The 17,024-nt window shown below is 52.3% G+C and overlaps 1 protein-coding gene across 4 annotated transcripts in view; it reads right to left on the bottom strand.

Annotated features, from left to right (window-relative positions):
• LOC8076941 overlaps positions 1–17,024 on the bottom strand; it is a 37,189-nt gene that overhangs the window by 4,888 nt on the left and 15,277 nt on the right. For 2 of the 4 annotated variants that reach the window (XM_021447719.1, XM_021447720.1), the window contains exons 2-6: positions 15,178–15,357; positions 14,909–15,019; positions 13,212–13,544; positions 4,860–5,036; positions 4,474–4,761 (exon numbers count right to left, since the gene is read on the bottom strand). In XM_021447719.1, coding sequence (XP_021303394.1) covers positions 4,474–4,761; positions 4,860–5,036; positions 13,212–13,544; positions 14,909–15,019; positions 15,178–15,357 — 1,089 coding nt within the window. Of the gene's footprint in view, positions 1–4,473; positions 4,762–4,859; positions 5,037–13,211; positions 13,545–14,908; positions 15,020–15,177; positions 15,358–16,438; positions 16,734–17,024 lie in introns of those variants that run through there. The other 2 variants (XM_021447721.1, XM_021447723.1) reach the window with 2 other exon arrangements.

The following is a 17,024-nucleotide window of genomic DNA, read 5'->3' as shown; positions in this document are numbered from 1 at the left end:
CCAGTGGTCCTCCCTTGGATCCTCCATGAATCTGCTCACATACCCGACCGCGAACGCGATGTCCGGCCGGGTGTGAGTGAGCCAGCGCAGCCCACCGACGATGCTTCGGTATCGTGTGGCATCAACCTTCTTCGCCACACTTTGTTTGGAGAGCTTGATCCGCTCCTCCATCGGTGTTGCTGCAGCCCTGCAGTCGCCCATTCCAGCCCGCTCCAGCAGCTTCAGCGCGTAGGCGCGCTGCCCCAGCCTGACCGCGTCCTTCCCCTGCTTCACCTCGATGCCGAGGTAGTACGAGAGCGCGCCTAGATCGCTCATCTTGAATCGGGCCGCCATCTCCGCCTTGAATTTGGCGATGTCTTCCTCCCGCGCGCCAGTGACGATCAGATCGTCCACATACACACCGACGATGAGCTCCTCCTTCCCCCGTCGTCGTGTGTACAGGGCATGCTCCGTGGCACACCGTGCGAAGCCAAGCTCCGCCATGGTGGCGTCGAGTTTGGCATTCCATGCCCGCGGGGCCTGCCGCAGGCCATACAACGCCTTCCGCAGCCGAAGCACCTTGCTCTCTTCCCCCTTCACCTGAAAGCCTGGCGCCTGCTTGACGTAAACCTCTTCCGCCAGCTCGCCGTTCAGGAAGGCCGACTTGACGTCGAGGTGATGGACGCCCCAATCCTTGGCTGCTGCGAGTGCCAGCAGCAATCTCACCGACTCCATGCGCGCCACCGGCGCAAACACCTCCTCGAAGTCGATGCCTTCGCGCTGCACAAAGCCACGGGCCACCAGCCGCGCTTTGTGCTTGACGATCGTGCCGTACTCGTCCTTCTTGACCTTGTACACCCACTTGAGGCCAATCGGCCGGCATCCCGCCGGCGGATCAACCAGCTCCCAGGTGTGGTTGTCTTCGATGGACCGCAGCTCCTCCAGCATGGCACGCCGCCAATTTGGGTCGCGTTCCGCCACGGCAAAGGATGTGGGCTCTTCTATGCTCATCAGCAGAAGCTCAGGGTCGTCGTCGAGCAGCCGTGCTGCGACCCCAGGCACCTCTGCTTCCCCGATGATGCCCTCGATTCGGCGAAAACGGACCTCCTCGCCGTCGTGGTAAGCATCCACGAACTCGGTGTAGTCACTTGGTGGTGTGGCGAATTCGACGTCTCCGGCCGCTGGCGTTGCCAGCCCCGGCGAGGCAGGGGATCCCACCCCAGCCGCCGGGGAGTGGACTGGCGTTCCAGCTGTCGCTGGACTTGGTGGCTCCTCCACCTCTGGAGCTGCAGTGGCACCGGCTTCCCCGGTTGCTGGCCCTTCTGACCCTTCTTCCCTGCCGTGGATCGTCATGTGTTCCACGACAAAAGTGTCGCCAAGCCCACCACCTCCTTGCTCTTCCGCCTGGTCCCATTTCCACGCCGCCGCCTCGTCGAACACCACATCTCGTGACACCAGCACCTTTCCGCCGACCGGATCGTAGAGCCGATAGGCCTTTGATCCCTCCTCGTAGCCGAGGAACACCGCCTTGGTGCTCCTGTCTTCCAGCTTTGTGAGGCCCGGCTTGGTGGTCTTCACATGGCCGACACAACCAAACGTGCGTAGGAACGCGACGTTCGGCTTGCGTCCGTGCCAAGCCTCGAATGGAGTCTGCCCCTTCAACGCTTTGGTGGGGCAACGGTTCAGGATGAACACTGCTGTGCTCACGGCTTCTCCCCAGAACTCAGCCGGCATGTCCTTCGCCTTCAGCATAGACCGCGCCATGCCGATGATGGTCTGGTTCCGGCGCTCTACCACACCGTTCTGCTGCGGTGAGTAGGGGGCTGTGAGATGACGCCCTACTCCTTCCTCGGCGCAGTACGTGGTGAATTCAGCCGCCGTGAACTCACCGCCGCGGTCAGTCCGAAGCACCTTCAGCTTCTTCCCGGACTCCATCTCCGTGCGCGCCTTGAAGTGCTTGATCGCCTCCGCCGCGTCGCTCTTGCTCGTCAGGAGCTGCAGCCACATGTACCGGCTGCAGTCATCCACGAGCAAGAGGAAGTACCTCCTCCCGCCGTGCGTCGCCAGCGTGATCGGCCCGCAAAGGTCCCCATGGACCAGCTCAAGCGGATCCGCCGCGCGGTACCTAGCGGTCTTCGGGAACGGCAGCCTCCTCTGCTTCCCTGCCAGGCAACTGTCGCACAGCTCGCTGACATGCTGGATCGCCGGCAGCCCTGTCACCATCTTCCCAAGACGGCCCAGCGCGTCGAAACTAAGGTGGCCGAACCGGCCATGCCACAGCCAGGGCTCCTCCTTGCACGACGCCGCCAAACATACGGGCTGCTCTACCTTCAAATCCAGAAGATAGAGTCGGTTACGGGAGCGCGATACCTTGGCGAGAAGACGCCGCTCCCTGTCCCTGATCCGCAACACCCCGTCGCGAATCAGGACCTCGCTGCCGCGTTCGTCCAACTGTCCCAGGCTGACGATGCTGGTGCGCAGCTGAGGGATGTAGTAGACATCCGTCAAGGCACGGTGCTCGCCGTTCCGGCACCGGAAGAGGACGGTGCCGCGGCCGCGAATCTGCACCTTTGAGCCATCCCCGAACTTCACGCTTCCGGTGGCTGACTCGTCGAGGTTGGAGAAGGCGGTGCGGCTCCCTGTCATGTGGTTGCTCGCACCTGAGTCGAGGTACCACCTCTGCTCCAGCTCTTCACCGTCCGCTCCAAGGAGGACGCGCGCGCGAGACTTGTCAAGTTCGACGGCCTGCGGCGCAGTCCCCTGCTCCGCCTCCGCCTCCCCTGCTTCGCCTTCCTGCAGCGCGCAATACTCCCCCATCAACAGAGCGCACTCGTCGTCGCTGTCGTCCCGAGCTAGGTGGGCCTCTTCCTTCTTCTCCGGCTTCTTCTCTGGGCATTCTCGTGCCCAGTGCCCCACCTTCCCGCAGCGCCTGCAGGCGTTGGGGTCGGTGTTCTTCTTCTTCTTCTTCTTGTCCGCCGGCGGCTTCCCGCGCCCCTTGGCGCCATCACCGCCGCGGCTGGAGGAGGCTTCCCCGGTCCGGCGCTTGTCCTTCATGCGCGCGGTCCACTCCTCTTCCGTCAGGAGTAGCTTGGCCTTCTCCTTCTCCGGTGCCGGCGTGATGCGGCTCTCTGCAACTCGCAGCCGCCCAGCCACGTCCTCCAGAGACAATGTGGAGATGTCCAACATCATCTCAATGGACATGGCAAGCTGCGAATACTTGGCCGGGACGGTGCACAGCAGCTTGGTGACGAGGTCCTCGTCGTCCACCTTCTTCCCGTAGGTGGCCAGTTGCGTGGCCAGAGATTGAAGACGGAGAGTGTACTCCTCCACCGACTCTCCGGGCTTGAACTTGATGTCGTTGAGCTCCCTGCGGAGCTGCTGGATCCTGGCCCGCTTGGCTCGGTCCGAGCCGACACGCAGCGACTCCAGCATCTCCCAGGCCTGCTTCGCGGTGTCCTTGGCGCCCAGCGCCTCGTGGTACTCCGCCGGCGTCGAGGCCATGAGCGCCTCCATGACTCCCACCTGGGCGTCCTCGGTGCGATCATCTTCCTCAATCGCCCACCACCACTTCCGCGCGCGCAGCTTCCACTTCATCTGCGTCGCCCACTCACCGTAGTTGGTGCGGGTGAGCATGGGCCAGGAGCTGCTGCCGCCGAACTCCTTCACCACGCGCACCTCCACCTGCGGTGGCGCCGGCTGGAGCTGACGCTCCGCGCCCTCCCCTCCACCGTTCCGAGCCGCACCGTCCGCCATCGCCGGTCGATGGACCTAGCACACGGCTTGTACGGCTCCGATACCAATTGTTGGCACCTGCACACAGGCACCAGGTAAGCAGACCCTGCTCACCTTCCCTCTTCCTCTCCCCTGACCCAAGGTAGAAGATGAGCCGAGCTCAGGCACACACACTCACACACGGTTTCAGTCTTGGCTGAAACCTGAACCCAGGAAATATGTGGCACTAAAACTGCCTTTGCTTCATTGCATACATGGTGTATATATACAAGCCTTGTACCAACTATAAGGTACACAAGGCATGGCTGGGTACAGCCCCAACTACTCCTAGTACACTGCATACATCATCCTCCTACCAAGTATGGCTGATGTATGGTTCTACCAACTACTGTACTAGAGTGGCCTATTGCCATACTCCTATGTGACCAAGAGCTGACCTATTGCCTGCCTATGATCATTAACAAAACAGAAAAGTTTAGCTGCAGATTATGTCTTACAGAGATGCTTTGACTCTCCAAGATTCTTGGAATGACTTATAATTTAAGATGGAGTATGTTCAAATCAAAGAGTTATAATATAATTATGTTTTACTTTTACATGTTATCTCTACCTGTCTGGTGATATCATAACAAAATAACAGAGGTAAGTACTGAAGGAAGTTGACAGAATTTCTATGAAGTTAATGGATATCAGCAATAATTTTTTCATCAGGAAAAGAACTATGCAGCTGTCCATAATAACTATTTGGTGGCCATATAGTACCTCGCATCTTCCTTTATTACTGCCCTTGACACGACAGAAGTTATCTGTAATCCCAGTTTGAACATGACCACTATGAACTCCAACCTTTTGAAGACCAAACTTGGGAGTAGTATGACCATCGAATAATGGGTTTGAGCCATCATACACACCATATGGTTTGTTTGAAGTTACTACTGTAATGTTCATATATTCAAGCTGAGCAAAATCGTTTCCATATTTACCATTCTTATCATTGCGCATGCTGGAAATGGCAACACCGGAGGTAAAAGAATCCCACATAAAATAGCTCTGAACAAGGAAATACAAGAAACATGAATAAAGAAAAACAAGTAACAGTCACAAAGAAATATATACGAAATGAGATGGAACAAATTGCATGAACTTACTGTATAGAATTCGTCATTAAACCATGTGTCACGAGCCATCTTTAAAGACTTGAAGCAGTATTGTGCCTCATAAGTACCCTGACGATGCTCAAATTCATAGAAGAATTCTTTGTTGATTGGAATTGTATTTGTCGCATCAAGAGGAACAAGAGTAATTGGTATACCAGAGTGAAACACCTGATAAGGTTCAAATGTTAGTTTCTTTGAAAAATAAAATACTTTCATGCCACTGATAAACTCCTCAGTCCACAATCTACTACCAAATAAGCCATGCTCCCTTATTGGCCATGATTTCAAATAATCCATATCCTCCATACAATCATTTTGTTAAATTAATGGTCAATGAAAGTATGCAAAGATCATTTATTTATTTTGCCACTCATCATACTTTCTGGGGAAATATAAGAAGGCTATATTACTGATGGGGTCCAAGTGTATGTGCGAGAGAGAAGAATGACATTGTGGCATCATAGTGAGGCCTTTCTTATTTTTTGTTCTGATTTCTGGGAAATGATGAGGGAGGTAAAAATGACCTGTATGTATTACTTAATAGCTAAACTAATAGTGAAGTGATGGCAATAACTTGGAAGGTATGAATTTTTTGCAAAGTAATGGCTGATGGTATAGAAGGGAGAATAAGTTATCATGTGGCAGAATGAGTTGTTATCTGGCACAGAAGCAATTTTCACTAGCTGATTAGCTGATCCGTTAACTGATATGGAATAACAATGAGCTAAATACAGATTCATGCATTATTTGTAATTAAGCATGCAAGCTGAACATACATGGTAGAGAGTTTATAGCGCACTAAAGCATACTCCCTCCATACCCATAAAAGAAGTCGTTTAGGATAACGACACGGTCTCCAAAGCCTCACTTTGACTCCTTGTTTTTATAAAAATATTTATCAAAAAGTGGTATATATATACTTTTATGAAAGTATTTTTCAAGACAAATCTAAAAAAACTTGACGGGAAGGAGCAGATTGCACCCCCGCTTTTCAATTAAGAGGATGCAGGGCTTGAACCTGGGTCTCCTAACTGAGAGCAAGCTCCAGTAACCAGTCACCCACGAGAGCACCTTTTCAAGACAAATCTATTCATATGGTTTTCATATTTCCAAATTCAACAACTTAAAAGTTATTCATGATTTATATTTCCAATGTTTTTTTTTTTTGACGGTCAACGGGGGGGTGTCGCTCCCCACCTGAATTTTGTATTACTCACGGGCCAAAACGCCTCTAAATTAGTTTACATAGATCTTTTGTACAAGGTGCACCTGGACAGGCGTACACTAGGGTCACTTAGCACAGAGGAAGAAAGAAACATCGTTTAGACTAGTGAAGACTGTTAACCTTCACCCTGCCTCGCCTGCTGGAAGGCGAGTGCCCAAGCCTGTGTGATTTGCCTCTTGGATGCCGGAAGTCTGAAGGCCCACTGGTTCGCGGCGTTTTTGCACTGCAGGAGTAGTGCTTGAACGCTGGTAGTATCCGTTCTGAAGATGAAAGCGTTTCTTGCTTTCCATAGTTGCCAGCAGCAAATTGCCAGGAAGGAGGAGAAAGCCTCTCGCGGGATGGTTGGTGGGGGAGACCATGAGTGAATGATGTCCAGGTCCCCGGGGTTTACTTGTATCTGCAGCCTCTGCCACAGCTGACCAGCGAGGTTGCACCCACAAACGATGTGATCTACAGATTCTTCAGAAGCCCGACAAATTTCACAAGTCGGGTCGTCAACCACGGTTTTGGAGAAGAGAACCGTTCTGCATTGGATCCTGCCCCTAGTTAACAGCCACATGAAGAGTTGGACGCGTGGAGGAGCGTATGATTCCCAGATGAATTTGGCCTTGGGGCTAGAGGGTTGGGTTTTTGCCTTGATCATCTTGTAAATGGCACCGCTGTCCAGGCTGCATTCTTGTCTTTCGAACACCGATTTCCTGGCATCACTTTGGTCTGATAGGTGCAGACTGCTTATCGCTTCCTGGGCATCCCGCAGTTCTTGTTGAGCAGCTGTTGTTAGCCGAGGAACCATGGTGTTCTGAATGCCAACATTAATGATTTCTTTGACGGAGGCCGACTGAAGTTTGCAGTGACTGAAGAGAGCCGGGTATACATCTGCAAGCGCATCATCTTCCAGCCATACATCATGCCAGAAGGAAGTCGACTCACCGTTCCCCACGCTCGCCGTGGTGATAGCTTGGTAGAGAGGCAGAAGCTGCCTAAGTGTAGTCCAGTGGTCACCATGGACGTCTCCTTGCAAGTTTGCCAAGGAGATCTTATTCTTGACCCAAGATGACCAGGCTGACGACTGGGGACAGTGAAGCCTATGGAGGAGTTTGAGCAGCAAGCAAATGTTTTGGATGCCAATGTCTCTGATCCCAAGACCACCTTGCTCTTTCGGGTTGCACACATTAGTCCAGGCGACAAGGCAGGAGGCAGGAGGCACCTTCCCCGATTTGTCTCCAGCCCAGAGAAAAGCTTTCCTGGTTTTATCCATTAGAGAAACTACCCCAGAAGGGATTTGTAGCGAGCCCATGATGTATACCAGCTGTGAATCGAGTACAGAGTTAATTAGCACGGCTCTGCCCATCTTGTTTAGAAGGAATGCCTGCCATGAGCTTAGCCTTCTGTCAGTTTTTTGGATGTAGGGGGTGAAGGCGGTAAGTGGCAATTTGCTTACTGACAGCGGCAATCCAAGGTACGTTTGGGGGAAACCCCCCCTCGAGCACCCGATCGCTTGAACACAGACACTAACTTCCTGTTCCGCCATGTGAATCGGCACTAGAGTGCTCTTGCTGTAGTTGATGTGCAGACCAGTGGCAGCTGCGAAAGAGTCTAGAATTTCCCTGACAGCAGAGGCACCTTCCACGTCTCCTTTGAACACGAGAAGTGTGTCATCAGCGTACTGTAGCACTGCACAAGGGAGATCAGGCTCAGTTGGGTGCTTGATCCTCTGCGAGCGTCTGATGAGGCATTGCAGGGTTTCAACAACGATTAAGAACAGGTATGGGGATAAAGGGTCCCCTTGTCGTAGCCCACGCTTGCAGGTGATCCAGGGGCCAGCTGACCCGTTGACAAGAACAGCAGATAACGCTGAAGACAACAGGCACCTGATCCACCGGATCCAAGTGTCAGTGAAGTTCCTTGCCCTCAAGACCTGAAAAAGACCCTCCCAATTTACTGTGTCAAAAGCCTTTGCAAAGTCCAGCTTTAGAACAATTGCCGGCATTTTCCTTTTATGGCAAACTTGAACTAATTCCATTGCATAGACAAAAGTGTCCGTGATGGACCTTCCCTTGATGAAGCCAGTTTGATTTAGGTCAATGAGCTTAGGGATTTCAAGTTGCAGCCTTGTTGTCAGAACCTTGGAAATGATTTTCAGGCAGCAGTTTTGAAGGGCAATCGGCCTGAACGCATTGACCTCGACAGCCCCAGGTTTCTTAGGGATCAAGACCATGTGAGATCTATTCAGTCGCTGAAGGTCGATGTCACCCTGGTGGAATGCACACAGCAGTCTGTGGATGTCTGTTTGAACCGTTTCCCAGGCCGCTTTGAAGAACATCGGCCCGAAACCATCCGGGCCAGGAGCACTATTCATGTTCATGGACAACAGAGCTTGCTTCGCTTCATTGGCAGAGAAAGGTTCAGTTAAGTTTGCGCTTGGGCAGTAAGACCCCGCGTATAGCTCGTTGAGATCAAACGGCTGGCAGCTTCCCTGGACCCCAATGATGGATGAGAAGTAATCCGTCAGAGCAGCCACCTTTCCAGCGTGGTTCACAATTTGTTGCCCGTCAACCTGAACCTCTCTGATGTAGTTGGTTCTGAGTCTTTGGGTTGCATTGGCATGATGGAATCTCGTGTTGGAGTCGCCCTCTCTGATAACTTTCTGTTTGCTTCGCTGCTTCCAGTAGGCTGCCTTCATTCTGATATGTTGCTGCAGCATATGCCTGGCTTGGCTGCGAACCTGAAATTCTTGTGTCGACAGGTTTCGAAATTCTTCAAAGAAGTCGAATAATTGGGTGATAAAACGGCAGTTATTAAGGATAGAAGGGGGTGCCCTGTTACACCGAGCCCAAACCTTTGCCTTAGCCCTGGCCGACTTGATACGGGCGACAATCTGTCCGGCCGCATCGCCGACGTCGGCCACCGAACGCCAGCTCTCAAGGATGGAAGGAAGGAAGGTCTGGTGGTGAAGCCAATGTTTTTCAAATTTGAAGAATTGAGCTTTAGGAATTTTTGTATTTAGGGATAGCAGCAGCGGATTATGATCCGAGGTGGGTCTTGGTAGAGAGGACAGAGTGGCAATAGGGAAAAGGAGGTTTAGATGGTTGTTGGCGAAAGCCCTGTCCAGGCGAGCTAGGATGGGAAAGGGTTGAAGGTTGGTCCAGGTGTAAAGCCTGTCCGAAAGGTCGATCTCGTTGACACAAAGGTCATTTATCGTGGAGTTGAAAGCACTGGTTAGGGAAGAGTTAATCTGGCCGTTGTTTTTGTCACTGGGGTGTCTAACAAGGTTGAAGTCACCGATTAGAATCCAAGCACTATGAATTAGGCTCGGCAGTTCCAGCAGGCATTGAAGGTAGTGGGGAGAAAAGGTGTGGTCCGAAGGACCATACGTGTTTGTCACAGTGAAATCGGTGTTGGAGAGGTTGCAAGCAAACTCACAGGTGATAGTGTAGGGTTTACAAAAATGGTTTTGCAGGGAAAAAACGTTTGGGTCCCAAGCAGTGAGAAGGCCACCGCGTGAGCCGTCGCTGGGCTGGAGAACAAATTTGAAACCGGGAGGCAGAAAAGTTTTAGCTTTGAAGAAATCAACTTCTCTTAGCTTAGTCTCTTGAATGCACAGAATAACAGGATTAGCATTGATGAAAGCATTGCGCACAATGTTGCATTTGTCCGGGTCGCCTAACCCACGCACATTCCAGGAAATGACAGAAAACGAGCGGAACGAAGTCAACGTTGGTTCGGTGTCGGAGTTCATGTCGTTACAGTTCCGCACCCGACAGCAAGGTTCAAAAGCGAAGTACAGAGACTAGAAAGCGAAAGATACACGGGCTTGCAGTCCTCTTTGGGACAGCCGGTAGATCTACCCTGAGAAAAGCTAGGCATTGGCGCTGGAGTCCACCGCCGCGGCGCCCCCATCGCCGAGGTCTAGCTGTGCCGCAGAGACGAGCTTCCTCAGCTCGGTCGCACTTAGGGGCAGGTTGTTCCTTGAGAGGATGTCCCGTTTTTTGATGTGCTTCTTGAGCTCCTTGGAACAACCTGACAGAGAGTTGAGCAGGGCCTTACGCTGCACAGCCTGCGTCGTCATGTCGATGAAGTTCGACGGTGCTTTGGCCGCCAGCCGCGAACTTGCGCGCCGGGGAGGCACCGCCTGATGCTTGGAGCGCCCACGGCTCGCCAGGGCGGAGGCTTTGACCCTGGGACGTCGCTGGTAGGTGATGATGGTCTTGGTAGATGTGCCCCGCAACTCAGCTGGAGCAGCAGTGTCGATGGGGTCGTCTTGAATGGCGCTTATTGAGGCATTTAGCATCGGCGCCTGGAGAGCTTGGACATGGCGAAGCAGGACCTGCACCCGGCCGCCGATGAGCAGGGCAGCAGCCATCAAAGCTGCTGCGTGGCGACGAGCTGCGCCCTGACCACCTCTGACCCCCGACGACAGGGGGTCAAAAGGGAGGCTGCCATGGGCCTCGGAACGTGGCAGCCGTGGGTACATGGCGCTGAAGAAGTACGGCTGCGGTCGGCTCTGCTGGTTCGTGCTGAAAGGGCCTGGGGGTCCAAGGCTGGGCCCAGGTGAGGGCGGCGACGGCGGTCCGAAGAAGGGCGAGAGCTCCCCCCTGCTGTTCAGTTGGAACTCACGTGGCCACACTCTGATGGGCAGGATCCTGGCGACCGCCCCGTCACGGCCAGCACCGTTCCTGGCGGAAATCCGCAGCTCGAGGGGCAGCTCGAGGCGGTCATTGAGCTCTAGGAGCAGCCTCAGGGGACCGAAGTGCTCGCCCGAGAGGCAGAGGGGGTCAATTTCCGCGACAGCATCGAAGGCACGGAAACATTCCCGGATCTTGTCCTCGTACCAGTGTTCCAGGGGGAAGTCCACGACGGCCACAAAGGCAAGCCAGGTGGGCACCCTGAAGAACCTGTTGGCCGTCTCGTGCGGCTTCTGCAGGAAGACGGTGAAACCGTCCCCAGCAATTGGGCTGAGCAGACGCAGCGAGTCTCGCGAAGCAGCAGAGGTGGCGCGTAGGAGCATTGCTCCATGCGAGGAGGGAAGCAGGTCAACGGGGACCAAAGGGGCGACACCAAGGAGGGCCGCGCGGATGCAAGCACTGACCTCATCAGGGTGCACCGGCGGCTCTATGAACGCGTAAAGCATGCGCTCACAGAGCTCCGGCCTCCCTGGAGAGACCCAAGCGTCCGCGTGCGAAGCCCTCCCCTCCTGCCAGGAAAAGCCGTCAGAGCTGGAGTCGTCGGAGGCAGGATCACCGCTCGCAAACTCCTCCTCGGAAGAGAATGAGGGACCGGCTCCGATTCCCCGCGAAGGCCAGGATGCTGCCGACGTAGGCGGCAGGGGTAGCGGGCTAGGCGCTGAGGCGTCAGAGACCGCAGCAGGCAGCGAAGCCGGCGCACCCGCCGGGAGCTGATCCCCGACTCTGGCCACCTGGTCGACCAGGCGGACGGAAGCCGGGAGAACATGCTTGTCCTGACAAGGCGGCGACCCCGCTTTCCCAACGTCGGCCGAAGAGGAGGTGGACGGCACGCAGTTCGCAGGCGCCATAGCAGACGCAGCGGCCTCCAGCAGCAGCGTGTCAAGCTCATCATCCGAGCTAGGAAAAAACGTTTCAGAAGAGGTGGGCAGGGGGGAGGTCGTAGGCGGCAAGGGCAGGGGAAGGGGGGACGGCGAAAGGCGTGCGGAGGGTGAAGCATGAATGGTGCGCACGGCGGGTGGGAGACGTCGGGAAGCCACGCGCAGGAGACGTCGAAGCGGCATTTTGCACTGGGGGCTGCGGTGGCCGGAGGAAAGGCAGGAGCGGCACCGTATGGGGTCACGGCAGTCCTGCACCTGGTGGTCTTTGGCTAAGCAGCGGAAGCAGCCTGAGAGGGAAGCAGGGCGAGTGACTGTAATAACCTGTGCCTGTTTTGGGGGAGCGGCGGAGGTGACTGCCTGTAGGTACGAGCGCGGGAGCGAGACTTTAGCAGCATTCAAAGCCGGGGCAACGTTAGCTACTGCCGCGGAACCGGGGACAAGACCGGTCGCAGCGGCCACAGCAAGGGGCAGAGGGCGCGAGTGGGGCAGAGTGAGGGCGGGAGAAGAGAGAAGATCTTGGGGGACCTTCCCAAAGCGGATTTTGGGCATGGCAGGGGTCGATGGCAGAGCTCTCTCACCCAGGTCAACTGTAATAACTTCGCTCGTACCTGGGCAGTTGGCCGGTTGAGTCCCATCAGGAGTTATCAGCGTAGAGGGTGGGTGGGGGAGACGTTCGAACGCTAGCCTCGCAGCGGCCATTGACGGGTGCAGGAAGAGCTCAATGAAGCCAATGCGCAGAACACCCCGGACAACCAAAACGTTAGCAATGTTTCTACTCGCTACTGTCACCTGGAAGACGCCGACATCGACGCAGCGCGCACGCAGGCGACCCGGACGAGGAGCAAGCAAGAAGCACAACGAATTCTCAATGAAAAACCTGTTAAACTTGGCATCGCGAGAGGGAGGAGTTACCCAGATGGAGGCCGGGGCCGGAGACTTGGTTAGCAGGTCGGGGACGGCAGTGGAGAAGCACTCACGGAGGAGGAGGTTCTGGAGTTCGAACCGGGCAGGCGATGGTGGCACGACGAGGAGTCGCGGACGGACGAGCGTCGCAGCCGCAACAAGTCGACGGGGGGCATCCGGCGACAGGGAGGAGCCAGTGACAGGTTGGGCGAGGTGAGAGGGTGGAGGTGGAGGCGGCGGTGGTGGTGGAGGCGGGGGCGGTGCAGGCTCAGAGGGGTGGCGCGGCGGGCGCGGTGGCGGCGGGGGCGGAAGGGGGGGCGGAGGGGGCACGGAGACGCCCGAGGTGGGAGCCTCCAAACCTTGTCTAAAATGACTTTTTTATGGGTATGGAGGGAGTAAGACAAGTAACAACCTAACAAGTGACAATAATCCACGCAAACATTGAGAGAATCAGAGTAGACAAAGAAAAAGATATACAAGGCATGATTTTGCCTTTGCTCCAAAGAGAACGTGCTGCAAATGCCATAGTGGATTCAAAGAAAAGGGGGCAAAGCTAAGAAATGCATATATTCAAATGAAAAAAGAAAATCCACTTTCAAGCATCAATAAAAAGGGTAAAACAGGTCATATCTTGAAAGTCTAAGGTTTATACCTGGTATGCGGCGAAAGGATCTCCGAATATGTTGAATTCTGCATTTGGGTTGGTAGAGTAACTAGTAAACATGTTACCATGGTCACCACACTGCTGTGGCGTACAACCTGTAGCATTTTTTGGACAGCAGCCTGTCGGTTTCTTTGATCTCACTCCACCACCCATAATGTATATGTGCTCCACATTTCTCTTCAGGTGTGGATATGTCATGAGAAAAATGGCGAAGTTTGTGTGTGATCCTATGAGAAAGACTGTTGTAGGGCCAGCAGAAATTGTGTCTATCAATACTTCTTGTGCTGTAGGTTGCTGAAGTGGCATATATCTTCTGTGACCCTGTTAGTAAAAACTTTTAATCTAAGTAGAGTGCATGTCTTCCACAAAGCAAGTTATCACTAAATATTACAAGTAATATGCCTAAAGTTGGTTTTCGTTTCACCTAATGCCTAGTTAGTGCAGACTGCAAATATAATTGTTCAGCTGCTTTTAACATTTAGTCACATTGTAGATAAATTCCCACTGATCAGCTTATATTGAAATTCAAAACGAATCAGACTCCAGCTGAAATATAACTAATTTTTTTTGAAAGGAATGGCAGGAGCTCTGCCTCTCAATTAAGGGAGTAAAGAGAAAGTTTTTATGTACAGATTAAGGAAACAGCTGCTGAATAGCAGAGCACTTGGAGAAAAAACAGTCTCCAGAAAAAAACTAGCCTACTCTCTGAACAGCCCTTTCTCTTTGCGCTATGTCTTCTTTGACTTTTGAAGCAACCTGCAGCGCCGACTCATGTGCATTGTTGAAAATTCTACGATTTCTCTCCTTCCAAAGATTCCAGCAAGTGTAAATGACCAAGCCGTTGAAGCGCCTTCTTTCTTCTCTTGTGATTTTTGTTACGGTCTCCTCCCACCATGAACTCAAGGTAGATGGGCCTTGGTGGAACTGGGTTAACTGGGTGTCAAAATGCTCCCAGTTTAGGATATGATTCCACACCGCCTTGGCGTACGGACATAGTAGGGAAAGGTGTAAGCATGTTTCTAAGGGGCCGTTGCACAGTACGTAGCGATCCTGATGGGGCCAACCTCTTCTCTGAAGGTTATCCGCCGTTAATATCTTGCCTTGCACTAGGATCCAAGCGAAGACTTTGCACTTGCTTTCCGCTCGAGCTTTCCAAATGAGGTCACCTTTGAAAGTGGCATAAGAACCTTTGAACTGAATCTTGTACGCAGAGCGGGTGGAATAGCAACCATCTGTAGTCCATCGCCAAATGATGGAGTCCCTTACGCCTGGCTGCAGGTGGACGGCTTGGATTCTTATCCAAAGTGAAACAAATTCCTCCAAGTGTTCTGTGGTATTGATACGATTACTTAGGAAGTGCGTCCATCTGTCATTGTCCAGCTCTTGCTGCACTGATCTATTTTTTCTTGTAGCCAGCTCAAACAAGTGTGGGGCAAGATTTTTGGGGGCCTCACCATCAAGCCAGTTATCATGCCAGAAACGGGCCTTAGCCCCGTCCCCAATTGTGATCGTGGTTGAGGCTCTAAAGAGGAGGCGTAATTTCGAGAGACATTTAGACACATTGGTAGGTTCTAGTGGACACCCTTTGATCTTTTTAGTTTCTATCATAATGGGCTTCTTAAAGGATCATGGAATGGTCATGTTACAAGGAATCAACAAAGAAGATAACAAAAGTGTTACACTACCTGTGGAAGGAAGTCCTTTCTGATTCCATAGTTTGTGTCCACGTCCAACCGTCCACCACCTTCTAGTGGAATAGCTTGCCTGTACCGGCAACCTCCAGCCGTTGTCATGCCCTAAATATTGACATAAATATTAGTATCTAGTATCTACTCCTAGTAACTGAACTAGAGAATCACAGCCACAGGAGAACTGATTAATTCTCTAGATATCAAAGTTAACTAGCCCTCTCTATACTGCATTGTTACATGGAAACTAATGTAAAAGTTGGTACCTGATCAATCAGTGGTAAATAACCACCGACATTTGGATATATGGTGCCTGAGTATGATATTCCACCATCACCACCAACACCAACTGGGATGTCATCACGACCCATCATATAGAGCAGATCATACAGATGATTCACAGCATGTCCCGCATCACTCCACACATTCACATCGATGGTAACTGCCTGATTATGTTAGGAAGAAAAAAAAGAGCTTATGTTGTGTGTATTATGCATTTTAGATCAATTGAACTACACAAAAAGTTGCCCCAGCTCTAAACTTTATCTTGGAACAAGACTAAAGCAGAGATAGTGATATAAAACGGTGTTATAGGGTCCGATAATAGCAGCACAACCTGTAGCAAGGGTAGCAGAGCAAACAAGTGAAACAAAAAAATAAACACTCAACTCACACTGGCACCCCTTATGCAATGGGCCTTTGGAGACTGGGCTACACCTATGTTTATGCTACTCATTTGCTAAGGCAGTTGGAAGTTAAATCCTAGCTTGGGAACATTTTGACATCCTCCTAAGACCGCAACAGAACGACCCCCCAAATATTTGTCACTGGTGGGAGAATACTGCAAGCAAAGTGCCTTGTCCGGAACGAAGACGCTTCAACGGCATGGTCATCTATATCTTCTGGAACCTCTGGAAAGGGAGCAACAGACGAATATTCAACAATGCCTATGAAACGGTGATGCAGGTGGCCACGAGAATTAAAGATGACATAGAGCAAAGAACAAGAGCATTTCAATAGGGAGCTTTTCTTTTCTTGCTGCTGTACCGACTAGACTGTTTTTAGTCCTATTTGTACATAAAACACTTTTTCTACTCCCGTTCTTAATTGAAGGGCAGAGCTCCTGCTATTTTTTCAAAAAAAAAAACTCCTCTAGACTACAACCAGGTCTGATATCAACATGACACATAAAACATGAAAGCAACATTCCTGACTATGCAATTGAGATGCAACACGCTTGCATTGCCTCGAATCAATACTTCAAACTTGAAGGTTGTAATGGCATCGGTACCATGAGCTTGCGATTAACTGCTCTTCCAGGAACACAATGCACCTGTCAATGGAGCTCTATAGCCATCTCATCAGAAATATGCAGAATCCATCAGTGCAGTGAATGCATGGCTGGATCCCATTCTGATTGACTCTGAGACTCAAAAGCACAGACACTAAACTTTGATATTTCGGCTGACATTTTCTAATTTGTCTTGTGGAGCTTGGTGGAGGCTAGAAATGACCTTTGTTTCTTACCATTCTATCTCTTCACCCACCGGCCACTGCCGCGTCCCACCTCGGTGGTCGTCCATCCGCGGCCGCTCATGGTTTCCGCGGAGGAAACGCAGAGAGCACGGCATCATCGCTACCCTATTCGCCTACCGCCGAGTCCGCGCCACTACATGTGGCGCCCCGCAGGCTGCAGATGTCTTCTATAGTTCTACCTTCGATCAAGGACTAGCTTTGCCCTAGCTAGGCCTCGTCCCCCATGGCGACCCAGAAGCGCCGCCGGTGGCCGCTGGGTATTGGCGGCGCGACGCCCACCTTGCCGGTGTCGGATCATCAACGAGCAGGCCATCAAAGACCCCAAAGTATGTGCCTGGGCCGGTTCTGGAAGCCCAAACTAAGGCCACTGTTCAGTTTGCGGTTTTCAAGGGGAAAAAATCCATGTGAGGCCTCAAGCCCTCAACTATCGTGGATTTGTGGTAGTCGTTAGTTTTTTTCCTTCATGATTTTCTAAGACATACTTCTTCTTGACGCAGCTTTGAGCTATAACTAGTTAGAGATTTTTCAAAATAACTGTGGACCATCCATTTAGGTAAATCTCTACGGTCATGATGAC

This window comes from Sorghum bicolor, chromosome 9, assembly GCF_000003195.3.
Source record: "Sorghum bicolor cultivar BTx623 chromosome 9, Sorghum_bicolor_NCBIv3, whole genome shotgun sequence".
Classification (NCBI taxonomy): Eukaryota; Viridiplantae; Streptophyta; class Magnoliopsida; order Poales; family Poaceae; genus Sorghum; species Sorghum bicolor.
This window is presented reverse-complemented; position numbering and strand designations above follow the sequence as displayed.